General features: G+C 38.7%; 1 protein-coding gene across 35 annotated transcripts in view; it reads left to right on the forward strand.

Annotated features, from left to right (window-relative positions):
* MADD (MAP kinase activating death domain) overlaps nucleotides 1-15954 on the forward strand; it is a 72001-nt gene that overhangs the window by 47231 nt on the left and 8816 nt on the right. For 25 of the 35 annotated variants that reach the window (XM_048305490.1, XM_048305492.1, XM_048305498.1 and 22 more), the window contains 10 exons: nucleotides 1699-1857; nucleotides 3340-3448; nucleotides 3964-4026; nucleotides 4409-4529; nucleotides 5665-5770; nucleotides 6827-6937; nucleotides 7859-7966; nucleotides 8057-8221; nucleotides 9364-9436; nucleotides 11375-11481. In XM_048305490.1, coding sequence (XP_048161447.1) covers nucleotides 1699-1857; nucleotides 3340-3448; nucleotides 3964-4026; nucleotides 4409-4529; nucleotides 5665-5770; nucleotides 6827-6937; nucleotides 7859-7966; nucleotides 8057-8221; nucleotides 9364-9436; nucleotides 11375-11481 — 1122 coding nt within the window. The remainder of the gene's footprint in view (nucleotides 1-1698; nucleotides 1858-3339; nucleotides 3449-3963; nucleotides 4027-4408; nucleotides 4530-5664; nucleotides 5771-6826; nucleotides 6938-7858; nucleotides 7967-8056; nucleotides 8222-9363; nucleotides 9437-11374; nucleotides 11482-15954) is intronic. The other 10 variants (XM_048305501.1, XM_048305505.1, XM_048305508.1 and 7 more) reach the window with 1 other exon arrangement.

The following is a 15954-nucleotide window of genomic DNA, read 5'->3' on the forward strand; positions in this document are numbered from 1 at the left end:
GATTAGGGAGCACTTCAACAAAGTGATTGTGGTTCCTGAGGGGTTGCAGCTACAACTGCTGAGACAACTGGCTGATGCCACTGCAATGCCACTCTTGGCTGTCTCTGAACAGTCATGGTGAATAGGATTGGTTCCTCAAGACTGGAAGACAGGAAATACTACTCTTACCTTCAAGAATAAAGGTCTAGAGAGCTACAGGCTGGCCAAACTCACCTCCGTCCTTGGGAAAGGTGATGGAGAAAGCCTTCCTGGAAACATTTCCGAACACATGAAGGACAAGAAGTTGGCTGGGACTAGTCATAATGGATTAATAAAGGAGCAGGCATGCTTAACCAACCTGATAGCCTTCCACAATGAGATGACTAGCTTGGTGGATGAGGGGAGAACAGCACATGTTGTGTACCTCAGCTTTGATAAAGCTTTTGACACTGTCCCCTGTATCATAGATGAACTGACAAAGTGAGGGTTAGATAGACAGTGGGTGGACTGAAAGCTGGCTGAACGACAGGGCCCAGGGGATTGTGAGAGGTGGCATTAAGTCTGGCTGGAGACAAGTTGCCAGTGGTGTACCCTTGGGGTCAGTATTGGGGTCAATACTGTTCAACATCTTCACTCATGATCTGGATGATGGCAAGTTTGCAAATAACACAAAACTGGGAGGAATGACTGACACACCAGATGGTTGTGCCCCCATTCAGAGGGCCTCAACAGGCTGGAGAACTGGGCAGAGAGGAATCTGTGTAGTTCAGCAAGGGAAAAATACCAAGTGCTACTTAGGAGGAATAACTCCAAGCACCAGTACATACTGGGGGCCAGTGGCTGGAAAACAACTGTGTTGGGAAGGACTTTGGGATCCTGGTGGACAAGAACCTGACTGTGAACCAACAGTGCACCCTCATGGCAGAAAAGGCCAGTGGTATTCTGGGCTATATTAGGAAGAGCCTTGTCTGCAGGTCAAGGGGGGTGATCCTTCTGCTTTACTGGTGAGGCTGCAATAGAGTATTATGTCTAGTTGTGGATCCCCTAGTACAAGGAGGATAAGGACTTCCTGGAGTGAGTCCAGCTCAGGGACACAAAGATGATTAAAGGGATCGGAGCAACTTTCATAAGAAGAGAGGCTGAGAGAGCTGTGACTCTTCAATCTGGAGAAGACTCAGGGGGCATCTAATCAATGAGTGTAAACGTCTGATGGGAGTGAATGGAGGCAAGGGAGCCAGGGTCTTCTCAGTAGTACCCATTGGCAGACACGAGGCAGTCAACACAAAAATTAAAGCACAGGAAATTCCATCAGAACACAAGAACACAAGAAAACACTTTCTTATATTGAGAGTGGTCAAACACTGGAGCAGTGTGCTCAGAGAGGTTGACTTCTCCATTTGTGGAAATTAAAAGAACCTAACAGGACATGGTCTTCAGGAGCATACTCTAGCTGGCCTTGCTTGAGCAGGGGGCCTGCATATAGATGATCTTAACAGATACATTTCAGCTGAAGCAGTTCTGTGATTTTTCTGAAGGGCTTTTTGAGTGTCTCTTAATATCTTCCTGCAGAGTAGGATTTCATGAAAAGATAATGATGAAGAAAAGGCAAATGTGGCCTTCAGCTGTACTGCTTGTTTTGTGCCTTAAGAAACATTTTACAACTTTTCTACCCATAGTGTCTTTGTCTATTGAAGGTAATTGCTTTATTTTTCTCCACAGGTTAGTAACAGTTCTGGAGAGACGTTGGGAGCAGACAGTGACTTGAGTAGCAATGCTGGTGATGGCCCGAGTGTGGAAAATGGTGGCAATTTAGCAGGATCCAGAGGCACTGTGTCAGACAGTGAAATTGAGACAAACTCTGCTACTAGCTCTATCTTTGTAAGGGCATTGCAGACTTCCCTTTTTTTTTAATAAATCCTATGCAGTAATATTTCAATGTGTGTGCGTGTATGGAAGAGGATCTCTCAGTTCTAAGGGTTAATCAGCAATGACTTATATATTAAAATGTCAAAGATGTAATTTTGTCTGGATCCACAAACCTTTCTTCATTTCCTGTGCAATAAATGGTTTTTCAAGAGTAGTAGATTAATGTCTTGCACCACCTTAGAGACTCTAGTAATATTTAATATTATTTCAGTATTTCTCTCAACCAAGTGGACATTTAATTACCTTCCAGAGGCAACGCAACACTGATGGGCATTGTTCATCCTTAACTAAAAGGAAAATTCCCTGTTTCTTAGGAGCAGCTGTTTCATAGAGGAAAGGAGTGATCCATTTCAGTTTCAGCAGCTGTTCTGTTTCTTTAGAATATTACTTTAGTCCTATTTGAAGTGTAATCATAACTTGTAAATATATTAGTTAGAAGATCTGTGTGTAGTAAAATCTGAATGATTTGTGAACACTTCATTTTGTAAAGTCCTTGATTATTGTGTGTAACCTCTAACATACATCTCACCAAGAAAATAATGATACACCTGATTTGGCTAAATCATGCTCTCAGCGGAATAAGAAAACAGCTTGCAGTGCCTTGAGATTGGTCTCACTGTGTTCATTGTTTTATAATCCTGATAAGATTGTAAAAGCCTTTACAGGGCTTCTACTTCTAATGTTAAGAAACAAACAAAACCATTGTGTTTCGTGGCAGATTTCTACAAAAAGTATGAAAGTGATTTAACCATGTCTGCTTACTTAGTTGCAAGAGGATGTCCTCTCAGTTACTGAAGAGTCAGACTTTTTTTTTAACTTTTACTTTTCTGCATTTTTCTACTAAACTAGATAGAATAGAACTAAACAGAAAGAAAATAGAATTCTAAGAACCCTTGCAAGAGATTTAGAGCAAAGATGATGGGTTTATATGATGAGCAATGAATGCAAGCATCTCACCATAGTTTACCTGGGGGTAGAGAAATAAATGGGCCAGCTTTGTTGTCACAGTTCCTGCTGGCTGGTAATCCCAACTCTCTCTCTTCAGGCAAGATGATATATAATCATCTGCTTAGTGTCATACCTTTATGAATGCATAAGCATGAATTATGGGGGATGACAGAAAAGGTTTAACAGTTCTTTCCTTTAGTCTGGGGCTTGCATTTTTTGTTTTGCCTCAGTTTTCCTTCAGGGAAGCACTGTGCCTCCTCTGTGTTTTGATTTCTCTATTTGTCTCTCTTTGATTTTTCTTTGTCTGACTCTGGACATTTAAGTGTATTACCCGGCTCTTTGAAAAAAACAATCGTTTGTGAACGTTTGTGGGAGAAGCTTTTTTGAAGTAGAGCTTGCAAACTGCATCTGTTAAACCCAACAGCGTGAGAGAGAACCCTGCAGGATGCAGAGTTAAATTGTCAATACCTCTTGTATTATTTTCAGGCCAAGTCTCACAACCTGAAGCAGAGTGTGAAGGATAGCAAAGGGAGTACTCCAGGGAGAGGTCCAGAGGATGGGAACCAACGTGTCTATCTATATGAAGGACTTTTGGGTAAGCTACTTTCTTTTTGTGGAGAGGAAATCTTTTAGGCTGAAGTTCAGGTAAAATCATGTCTGGGACAGACTGGAATTTTCACTTTACCTGACACAGTTTTTAACCTCTAACTGTTGTCCATGCTGGTAGAATTGGAAGGCACATCAGACCATTCAGAGTAAAGCCAGCGTTTTGCTGGGGAGTTTGAATAAGAGTGAGGGGAGATTGGTGTGAGTGGTGTAGTTTGCATAAAACGAGGTCTGTCCAAGTCTCTTGCTCTTCTTGAATATGAATACTTTAAACAGTGTGAATAAGGGGAGAAGGAAGTTGGCTATGTATGGAAATCTGAAATATATCATTGATCTTGAAAAAAGATCATTCAGCTTAAGTCACTGAACAGAGGGCTGAACTCAGAATTAGGAGTACATTGGTTTTTTTGTATTTTGTCTGGACTTGATGTTAATCAAAAGCTCTCTCTTCCTGTGTTTTTCATCCTTCCCATTTATCATTCCTACCTGCTTGGGATGGTGCAGGTAGGGATAAAGGATCTGTCTGGGACCAGTTAGAGGATGCTGCAATGGAAACCTTTTCTCTGAGTAATAATCTTATTTTTCCACTTCTCTGTGTGTTTGCTGTGATCTGTGTCTGTGTGAGATGTTCCTGTCTCTTTCGGGCAGTGTTAACAGTTTATGGAAGCAGATACACTCCTTAAAGAATAGAGATGAGAGGTACTTTACTGTAAGGGTTTAAAAATATTATGCCATTAATTAGAATGAGAGATTTTTCTTTCACACTTTTCTTCAGTTGTGATCTTGCTTGTGGTTTACAAGTAACTTTTTTTTTTATTTTTTAATATAGTTACATTGTGTGTTGGCTTATGGTGTTTTCAAGGTGTGGGAATGAACAGGAATGAATTGTAAAGTATTATCTGAGTGGAGTAAATAGAATAAATGCTCAAATTTTTTATACGTTGCATAGGCAAAGAGCGTTCAACTTTGTGGGACCAGATGCAGTTCTGGGAAGATGCTTTTTTGGATGCTGTGATGTTAGAGAGAGAAGGAATGGGGATGGACCAAGGACCTCAGGAGATGATTGACAGGTAAATTCTTTAGTAGACCTTTTTCCTCTTCATTGTTTCACCTGGGGCTGAAATAGTAAAAATACTAGAAAAAAAAGTTATTTTAATTCTGCTTAACATGCTACTGTCACTTTGTAAAGCTCGTTACTATACCTGACTATTCCAAAGTGACCCTCTTCTCTCCCTGCTGGCCAGTAGCTCCTGATACTGAAATACTTATCTTTAGTTACAACATATATATTTTTTAACTCTCGTGGTGAGATATTTCCAGAGAAATGGGTAATGTAAGCATAATCACAGTATGAACAGATGGAATAGACTAGATCAGTAGTAAAGCAAGAGATTTTTGTGGCAAGATGACTATATTCTGGAATAATACTGTGTTGACATAAAGTGAAAGAATTAAATGTTTCCAGAAATGGATTTTGAGCCTTCTCAAAATGCAGAGTATCTTTAAGGTGTTTTCAGAGCTTGTAGTTAAAACAAAAAACCCAGGAGGAAACCACTCTCTAGAAATATCTGCATGGTTGCCTAAGGCTCAGCTGCATCTAAGATGTCAGTCTTGACTAACTTCCTGTTCCTCCCCCCAGCTCTGTTAATAGCTGATCATTCTGTGCTCTTGTCTACCACCTGCAGCTGTACTGCCTCCATCCATGCTATCATGAAACATGAGATCTGGTAGCCAAAATAAGAACTAGTTTGGGGGTGCTTGTTTCAAAACTGTTTTTCCACTAACTGCCTACTTAACTGGAAAAAGAGAGTGCCTGGTGCACTTCCTTCATCAGCTTTCTCCTGCCTTGCAGCTGTGTTTAAGCTCTAATGCTGGATAGCTCTTGTGCTGAGTTATGTGTTCCTCTCCTGACAGTTGTAATTGTCACAGAGCTGCGACTGCAGAGAACAGGAGATGGATAAGCCCAGCAGACCACTAACAAATTTCCCGCTGAGCAGATGTTATTTGCTTCAACTAGTTAATAATTAAGGGAAATGTTTAATTACTGATCACGGTGTTTTACTGGAAAATGCCCATTTGACTTAGTGTTTTTAGAGGTTTTATTTGCCATACACTTTACAAACAGTGCTGTGTCCTCTGCCAGTGCTTTAGTGAAGTGGATGAAGAATGCCTGTGAGTCTGCTTCAGATACAGCTCTTCTTACAGGTATCTTTCCCTGGGAGAACATGATCGAAAGCGTTTGGAGGATGATGAAGATCGCTTGTTGGCTACGCTGCTGCATAATATGATTGCTTTTATGCTTATGATAAAGGTGACTTCTCATTCTTTTTAATCGATTGCTGCTCAGATTTAAGCAGTATATTTTGTTGATGTTGTCTTGAAACCATACATCTCAGTTTATGGAACTCAGAACAGTGGATAATAAGGACAGTTTCTAGTAGAAACTGCAAAGTTGGAAGCCTTTCTATTACTAGAGAGATGAATTTATTTAAGCTATCAAGGGAAGCATAATCCTTAAAACCCAATACCTTGGTATTTTAATGTATTTTCCTGTTTTGGATAACAGAGCCTAGTAGGTTTTAATTTTAAAATATATTGAAAAAAAAAAAGCTTTTTTTCAAGCAGAAAGAACTGTTGCTGAAGGAAGAAAGCAGGTTGAGTTTGTTTTGTGTACTCCACAACATTAAGGTCATAGTGCCAATGTGTTAAAAAACAGTGTCTGATCCAGCTTGAAATCAGCACTCAAACATGGGTGTACTGTCTTGAAGCCTTTAGTAACAATGGCTGGCATTCATAGTAGCCTTTTGAGATGACAACTGAGGCAGAAATATTTTGTTTCTGAGCTTCCCTGCAGCTCATCTTCAGGGGGAACCTTTTGCTGTTTGGAGACTATCTGGGAGTGTTTTTTAGACCCACAGCATAGTGACCAGGAAACACATGGTGAAAGAATGAGAATTCTGAAAGATACCATGTTATGATGAGGGCTCCACAGCTGCGTAAATTAAGTCTTTGCAGAGGAAAAGGTGGAGAAGCTGGTCTGGCCAATGGGGCTCAGAAGTGGCAACATGGAGAACTGAGGCTTTTGATGTCAGTAGTTGGAAGTGGTGGGTAATGGAACTGCAGCTTGTGGCCATGAGTAGGCAGGAAATCTGTTGTGCACAGCATCACTTGCGCAGTAGCTGGAAAAAGTGGGATATGTGCAACTTGTTCGTGTACTGCCAAGTTAAAGAGGCCCTAGCATGACTGAACTGGACATAAGTTGGTTTGCTTCTTAGCAATGGAAACCAGGATATGTTTGGGAGATTGGAGTTGCCTCCTGTGAATAGAGAAGGGTATGTAACTGTCTGTCTGTATATCTCCTTTCTAGGTGAACAAGAATGATATTAGGAAAAAGGTGCGTCGTCTAATGGGAAAATCCCATATTGGATTGGTGCACAGTCAGCAAATAAATGATATTCTAGACAAACTTGCCAATCTGGTAAGTAAAACAGTGATGAGTAATATACCTGTGGGGTCTACAGTGGAGGAAATAAATTGCCTGAAAAATGTTACATATATTCTCTGCAACACTAATTTAAAAATATTAAAAATAATTAATTGAATTATTAAATGCTACTCTCCACAAGTATAGAATAAAGACTGTGATTGTATGACCTGTTTATAATATTGTAATGTTACACAGTTGTCAGTCAGAGCTGCAGTACATTCGTATTATACATATGTATAAACATGACACTTAAGTACCACAGTTCTGTGCAACCCTAATGTTTTCTTAATAACTTGTTGGCAGGAGCCTTTATGATTACTATGACTGCAAGAAGTGTTTAATTTTCTTTTAGTTTCCAGGCCACTATAAGACTTGCAGCAATCAGTTTCTGTACAAAACTGTTTCCAGTGTTCATAAAGAATAAACCCGATGTCCTGTAATGATCAATAAGAATGTAGGCTAAAGCTTCAGTTAATAAATCTAGCTAGCTTTTAACACAACCATCACCAGGGTGGACATAAGTTAGGCTCTTTTAAAGGAATTTTTCCTAGCATTTCTACATTTGGAGCTTACTTTTGTGCACAGAAATGACACAAAATTATCATTAATTGGGAAGAATCAGACCAGTTTACTGCAATGATACCAGAACTCTGACACCTCGTTATCCCATACTGAGTATGGTACCACGTGAATGTTGTTGTATGCTGTGGTAACTTTCATAGTCACGCTTGTGAAAACTAAACTTTAATATTAGAGTATCTTGCTTAAGGCTTTGTGCAAAATTCTTTCCAGTCAGCTCATTAAATACTGTTAAAAATTCTTCTTTCTTTCATTTGTTGAGAATGCTTCTAGTGTCACTGAATGGATTTTTTTTTCAAAGTTCATTAATGACTGCATGTGGGATTTTTCTAGAACGGACGGGAACTCCCTGTGAGACCCAGTGGCAGCCGCCACATAAAGAAGCAGACTTTTGTAGTACATGCTGGGACAGACACAACAGGAGACATCTTTTTCATGGAGGTAGAGACAAGTGTAATACTAATGCAACTAGCAGCAGAAGAAATAAGAGGAATAACATTACAAATCTTGTGTAATATTTTGTGCTCCCAGGTATGTGATGATTGTATTGTGCTGAGAAGCAACATTGGAACTGTGTATGAACGTTGGTGGTATGAGAAACTCATCAACATGACTTACTGTCCCAAAACAAAAGTGCTGTGCCTCTGGCGCAGGAATGGTCAGGAGACACAACTGAACAAGTTCTACACAAAGAAGGTATGTATCTTGTTTAATACACATAATACTGCAGGGATAACTGCACAGAAAAAAACCAAATCCTTTGTGTGTCATAGTCCATGTTTAATCAAAAAATAGCACTCTCTTTCCAGCTCTGGTTACTGAACTGCAATGGCTGTTTAGCAGCACCGACATCTGAAGCTGGCATTGTGCCGTGTCATTTAACTTGAACACAGTCATACACCAGAAAGTAATTTAAGAAATTACATGTAGCTTTTTTGTTAGAAGAAGGAAAGCATCAGTATTACTAAATATTGTGCAAGGTTGCAGGCTTGTGAAGATGGTAAAAATATTACAGTAGATTTCGTGGGGAAAACCTAAATAAAATGATGCCCTAGGAGTTTATTGTATTATTTTTGATCTTAGAATCATAGAATGGCTTGGGTTGGAAGGGACCTTTAAGATCACCTACTTTCAAACCCCCACTGCCATGGGCAGGGACACCTTCCATTAGTCCTGCTGTCCGTGTCACCAACAAAGGTGTTAAATAGCATGAGACCCAGTACTGACGCCCAAGGAACGCCACTTGTCACTGGTTTCCACTTGGATGTTGAGCCATTGATCTCAACTCTTTTGAGTCAGTCCATTCATCAGATTTGTTCCTTTCTAGTATAGAGTAGCTCAGCCTTCTTTGTGTCCTGTATCTTGGGCTATGGATAGAAAATTTTCTTAAATGTAGCTCTAAGATTATGGCTTAATCTCAGAGTTGAAAGAAGATGAAGAGAAGAATATGCCATAAGGAAATTTATATGAATAATGACAAGATAGGTATTTTGTGCATGACTAGCAATATTGATTGCTGAGAGTTGAAAAAAAGGGAGGGATTGTTTTGGTGCCTTTTCTACAGTAAGAAACTGCATAGGCTTGGTTAGAATGTGCCAAGGCATGAACTCTTCACTAGCTTGTGTGATGAAATGCTATTACATAATTTCTCTATCAACTTGTAAAACAAATATAAGTACCAACTAGTAATTGGGTGTGCTTGAACTTGAATAGGCTTTTGGTCATTGTGCACCACATGGGGCTTGTTCTTTTTGTAGAATCTTAGAATCTTGCTGTTCTTTTCCCTCCCTTAGTAATTTGGAGAAATAACATTGTATTACTCTTCTTGTATCTGTTAGTGTCGGGAACTGTACTACTGTGTAAAAGACAGTATGGAGCGAGCAGCAGCAAGGCAACAAAGCATTAAACCAGGTACAAGATTTTGCATGTTGGGAACATTTGTTGTTTAATCTGCAATCAGCAAATTTTTTTTATTAATAACTCCTTGGAACATAATCTCCTTTTACTTGGAAATCTTGGGGTAACTTTGTGCATCCATGTGCAAGCAGCAGGCTGTTGTCTTTAGCTGGTCCTCTTTACCTCACTGTCAATACAGATACAACCAAAACACCCTGTATAAAGAAGAGTTACATTTAAGGAGGATTAGCTGCCGGTGAAACAATAACTAAAAAAGATTTTGAAACATCAGTTTCACTTTCTCTTTATGGTTGGCTAACCACGGCTAATACTCCTGATTGAGACACAGAACTATGTTGTCCACTTTGTGTTGAGAATGGAGGTTAATAAATATGATTGGCTTGTGTTACTGAATCTACAATGATGAATCTGCAGCCTTCTGCAGATTTTTTTGCAGAAACTTTTTGAATATTGAAGTGCCTCATACTGGTGCAGATCAAAAGCTGCAGCTAAAGGAATTTTATATCAGTATTACTTCTCTAGTGTGGACATACATTAGTTTTGCATCATCATGTGGGACAGGATAGTATGATTACACTGGTAAATTTTTTCTTGGCAGTTTTTTCTTTCTTTTCTCTGTTGAGTCAAAAAGCCCTAGAAAAGCGGATTTGCAATTTCGGAAGATTGAGTTCTTGGGAAGGCAATTTTCCGTTTTTCTTACTCCCCAGAGAGGAGCAGGGGCTCTATGTACTTGAGTAACAAACATGAAGGTGGCTTATTTTATATCTTCATAAGGTGGTTTTTTCTCCTTTGCTGGAGTCTGTTTGCAGGTTCAGGGTAACATCACTGTGGTTTTGTGTTTTCAAGTTTGATTTTTGTTGCAACTATTTCTTTTTTTTTCAAGGGGGTGGTAGGAATCTGGGGACTATGTTTTGAGGTACAGGCCTATTCTAGGTGTGTCTTAATACTGTATCTGAGTGATCTACATTTTATACATATGACTGGCATCAGTTAATGTTAGCTGTTGGTGTTTAGAAGCGCTACAATTTTCTTCCTCCTACCAGTTTAATTCCTCCTACTGGTTTAGTCCAGTTTAATTTGAGAATGGGGAGGAAATACTGAACTTTCACTGAGGGAAGAGAAGGGAAGAGTATATTTGGAAGGTATTTTATGAATTGGGCAATAATGTAGTATTAAAAATGTGTTTGAGAAGTGTTTGAATTTTGTTAAAAGCTATTCCCCAGAACTCAGTGGTTCTGCAAAAAATGATGATTTTTCAAAAATCATTTTAAGTAAGCAGTTTTCAGCTGAACTGGATAATGCAAAAGAAACTAGATGAAAATGCCTAGATTGTTCACCTATTAATATCCTCTATTAAATTATTATTTTAATCATGGTGACTTTTTTTTTAGTCTTAAGTACAGATACATAAGCAGCACAAAGGAGGCTTGTATTTGTGAACTACATTGCATGGCATTGTTTTAAGCAATGTAGCTCACAAATACAAGCCTCCTTTGTGCTGCTTATGTATCTGTACTTAAGACTATGCTCTCTATGGTATTATGTGATTGCAGCATCTTACTGTGCAGAAATGAAATGTGGCATTTAAAGCAAACAATACCCCAATATGAAGTAGAGTCAATACAGGATGAACTGACATTGATGTTCCTTCATGTTACCAGAAGGAAATTTATTGCACTACTTAAAATTCTAGTGGTACTCAGAAAGCTGTCATTAGTGAGTGAACTCACTGAAATGCTCACTACTGTTCCTAGTAGTGTCCTTTTGATATGCACATCAATAGGAATTACGTTTTTACTATTTTATATTTCCTTTCCACATACCATGACTTGGCTGACTGCTTTCTGCACTCTCTCTCTCTCTCTCTCTCTGGATTTTTATTTTGGTTTGTTGTTTTTGTTTTGTTTTTGTTTTTCTTTATTAACATCACAGGCCCTGAGTTGGGTGGTGAGTTTCCTGTGCAGGATATGAAAACCGGTGAAGGAGGTCTTCTTCAGGTCACACTGGAAGGAATTAACCTGAAATTTATGCACAGTCAGGTATGAGGGAAATCTATGAGAAGACTGAGCATGAAGCTTTTTGCAGCACGCCTGTGTAGGTGTTTCCTCTTCCCAGAGTATCAGTAAGGACAAGGGATAGCTTGATGTGGGTAATAAAACTTACATATATTTACACTCAAATACACAAGCATGTATCAATATATGTTTATGTAAAACCACACGGAAATTAAATATCCTCAGGAAAACTATAATCTTTTAAAGAAAGATGTTGATACATCTTTCAGCTTCTTGTTTCTTGTGGTCTGAATTGTCTAAGTACAAAAGAAATGTTAGCCTGTATTAAGGGACAGAACAAGTGATCAATAATAATCTAAGCTGCTATAATGCATCACACCGTGAGGAAATCCTCATTGCATAAGTAGTCAGCCTTAAAGATACAGTGTTTGAATATTGCAGGTACAGAAGGCAACCTTCTGCATTATATTGAATCTGAATTATTTTAAAATTTTAGAAATTATCTGTAGAAATTTGCATGAAAATAGAATAGGAAACTGGCTCTTGATGTATTTCACAAAAATAAGAAAAAAATACCGATTCCTTTTTCCTTCCAAATAGCAGATATTGTGGGCATAGAGGAAACACAAGTAGAATTGTCATTTCTTCCTTTCTCTGGATGTTGTTTCTGTTGCTTCCTTTGATCCTTGTTTTTTATTTTGCTTTATGTTTTTTTGTTTTGCATATATTAAATGCATGCTATGCTAGACAGTAGAATCAATTTTTAGGGGAGAAGGGAGAGTGTGTCTGTGTGTGTGTGTGAGAGAGAGAGAAAGAAAGAAAAGCTTCTGTCAGTTCTCTGTGGAGTGTTTTTTCCTTTCCTCCTGACTAGACTTTTCTCCCCACACAAGCTTTGTTTTTCTTTGAGGATACATCAGTGTAGATCCCACTGGAAGTGCACGTGCATCTCAAACACACATGCTCAGAATCTTTAATGCTTCTCCCAAGGTCACAGCAGCACCATGTGCCACTTTGAGTTCATATGTGCCAGTGTAAGGAATGGAGAGTTGTGAACCTCCCTCATTTTTCTTGCTGTCTATTACCAGGGCAGAACCTGGGTTATGTCTGTCCTGCTGTAGAATTTCAGACCTACTCTGTGATGGAACACTCTACTTGACTAAGTTAGAGATTTTATCTTTTCATTGGGTGTGCTGAAATACAAAGAACTGTAAGAGGAAGTTACTGGTTGTACAGAATGAGTTTCCGTAGTTCCTGAAAATGGCAGGTCTAAAGCCTTTGAAAATTAAACCCTGGTCTCAAAGCAACAGTTTGATATCCTTATAGATGGATATAATAGAAATTACTTTGTCCTAAGGTAAGGACACACAATAGGAATGTTCTGTTTTCTACTTCTCCCAGAAGTCGAAAAAGTTTTGCTCGAACTGCTCATCTCTATGGGCATGACTCCATTTCATAAATGAAAAGGCAAACACATTCACATTTGCAGTGAGAGTAGATGTATAAAAAGATAGCCACATCAGCAGCAGCATGGTCTCTGAAGTGCAGCAGGCATCTTCACAAGACAGAGACACTCAGTGTTAAGCACATAGTGAGCACACATGTATCTGTCCAAAAAAACCCCCCAGATTCAAGCCTTTTTTGTTTTTTTTCCTGAAAGACTGGAATGACATTCAGAAAGAAACTTTAGGGAGACCTTGTATTGATGGTTACTATGGGACTGTCTGGTATACAATGGATACTGAGCTACTACCAGCACTCATAGAATACCAGCTTTATCATATCCTTCCTTAGAGAGAATGGTGTTCTAATTTGTTGTCTGTCATGAAGATTCCTATCTTTTTTCTGGAAAAGAGTCTGTGCAGGTCAGACCCAGGACGTTTGCCAGGACATATACCTGAAGGATTATTCCTTCTCTTCATCACCTTTCCAATTAAGCTGTGGCCAGATGAGTTGCCATTACTTAAGATGGATATTGAAACAAGTACAGTTCTGGAAAATACACTGCTTTTATTCAATATATTTAATTCTTGGTCTGCTAGATTATTTTGCCAGCTGACTGGGACATTCAGTACCATTTAGGGGATCTAAGATATATATCCATGTTTTCCTTCTCAAAGCAAAGTGTCTAGACAGATTCCAAAAGTGTGTCATTTGAGGGTTTCCTGTAGAATGGACAAGAAGCAGTTACATAAAGGACTCCTACTAGTTGCACCATGCAAAAAAAAAAAATTCCCCTCCAGTTTCATAATCCTTGGAGCTAAGGATGTTGGCATTCTTGTTCTGACACTCATCAACCAGCCTGTTTTCTTAATAAAAGATCTGCTATTCTGGATGGTTTTTTCTTTCCAATTCTCATATACATTGTGTGAATTGCTCCCTAAGGCAGTTGATTTCAGAATATGTATATAAGCATCATTAAAACCAGGATCCTGCAGCTATTTTTCCATGTTGAAAATGGCATTTTCTCTTTCTGTTGAGTTTGAGTGGGGGTACTGACCAACAAAAACCTACAGGATCTCATCAGGCACAGCTTTCTCTTCCTCTTCCTCTCCTTACTTAACATAAAGGCCCTGTTCTTGGCTATCTTTTCAAGTATTCTTTTCAGTATTGTGGCTTACTAGTATAAGGGATTTCTGTTGCTCTGCTTGATTGGACATCACAGAATTGATATAGAACATAGGAAGAGGGGTTTCCACTTTTTAAAAGAAAAGTATAAATGGCACCTACCTGAGAAGACTGGACATACTGCTTCAGTGTGAAGCTTGCTGTTAGGGAACTGTTTTTGAAGGCTCTTGATTTGCAGTGTGTGTACTTTCTTACCATCTTGTGAATTCCTTAGGAAGTGTCTCAGATGGATGGTGGGACAACCTTTTACTGACATATGAGAGTTGTCTTTAGTGTTCACAAATTGTCTCACCACACTGCAGCAAATATAAGTTGAAGAATAAAAATTGTTGAAGTCTGTCTGTGCCTAGCAGGTCAGAGGATGTTCTTTAGGATAGGGAGGAATCAAGTGTACCTGTGGTATTGACAGATAATTCTGAGTTCACATCTACAAACTCTGTTGTAATATTGGGACTCAGTAGCCTGTGCCCGTTATGAATTCATCTGTGTCAAAAATAGATGGAAGCTTAATAAGATGCATAAGGCACATGCCCATCTACAGTAGGATCCACACTGAATGCTCTGTCTTGAGGAACTACAGTTTCCCTAGGGTAAGTAACTGCTATTTCCTTTATGCGTGTTTTCTGATGGAGTGAGAGGAGAGCATCTCTGTCCCTTAAACAAGAGAGCAAGAAGTTGCCCTTTAACTCGTATCTTCTGAAAATGGATTGTAATTGTGACAAACTTGATAAATTCTCATCTTGCTCATAGCTCTTGTGGAAATGCAGCACTCCATAACATTAACTCAGATCTTGAGCACCTGGGGCAGTCAATTCTCTTACGCAGTTTGACTCTTCCCAAATAAAACGGCCAGTGAGCCTTTCTGCTGAGTTTCTGAATTTTTGAACTTCAGACTACTAGCAAAAACTTTTCACAGAAAAGATTGCAGAAAAACAGAACCAAGTGCAGTACAGAAAGTATTCTGTTATTGACTTGTTTATTCTGTAAGTATACCTCAAAAAATAAAATGTTTTTGACCAAGTAAACTGATATAGAACATGAATGAAAACAGGCAAACAAAAAAAAAGATGGAATTAAGTCTCTTTTCCCTTGAGTGCTTGAATATAAGCAGAAAGCAAGATCTTTGGTTAAGTAAGTGGAAGTTTTGGTTTTTTATGTTGAACAAAGATGTCTCAGGTCTGTTGGTTAGTTCTCTGCCAGTAAAAATAATAATAAAATTCCTTTGACTTGAAAATCAACGTCTTATCTCAGATGTATGGTGTGTTTACTGATCTCTCTTGATATAGATAAGTCTCTTAAAAAAAAACCCCACAACAATTTCTAATGTTGACATCCTTTGTCTTTCATGCGTAGCATATAATGCATGACAACATTGATGTTGCTAACATGGGATTCAAGAGGAGTTGCAGAGTTTTCCTTTCCCTTCTTTCCGAGACAGTGAAATTTCTCCAGTACCATTTTAAAAAAAGATCCTGAGATCATGGTGTCATAAATGTGTAGGCACTCAAAGTATCAAACCACACTATCGTAATACAGTTTTACAAGGAGGACCTCTCTAAGGTGTTTGACATAGACTCTCTGAATATTAGGGCAATGTTACTCTTTGTATTTCTCTTGCCTTGAAAAGCAAGTCTACTAGAAACTGGAATATGGATTAGATTCCTTATAGCACTTGCTACAGCTTCTTATGTCTGTGTACTGACTTTGACCCTTCTGGAGATGTGCACATAAGAAGGAGCTGTTTAGTATCTTCAAACAGATTGGATATTAAACAAACTCGTTATGCAAAGAGAACTTATTCATTCATGAAATCTTGGCATCTACATTCTGGACTGAAAAACCTCATCGTGTAGTTCAACTGCTTTTTGTCTT

The sequence above is a fragment of the Corvus hawaiiensis genome, chromosome 6 (genome assembly GCF_020740725.1).
Source record: "Corvus hawaiiensis isolate bCorHaw1 chromosome 6, bCorHaw1.pri.cur, whole genome shotgun sequence".
NCBI classification, from domain to species: domain Eukaryota; kingdom Metazoa; phylum Chordata; class Aves; order Passeriformes; family Corvidae; genus Corvus; species Corvus hawaiiensis.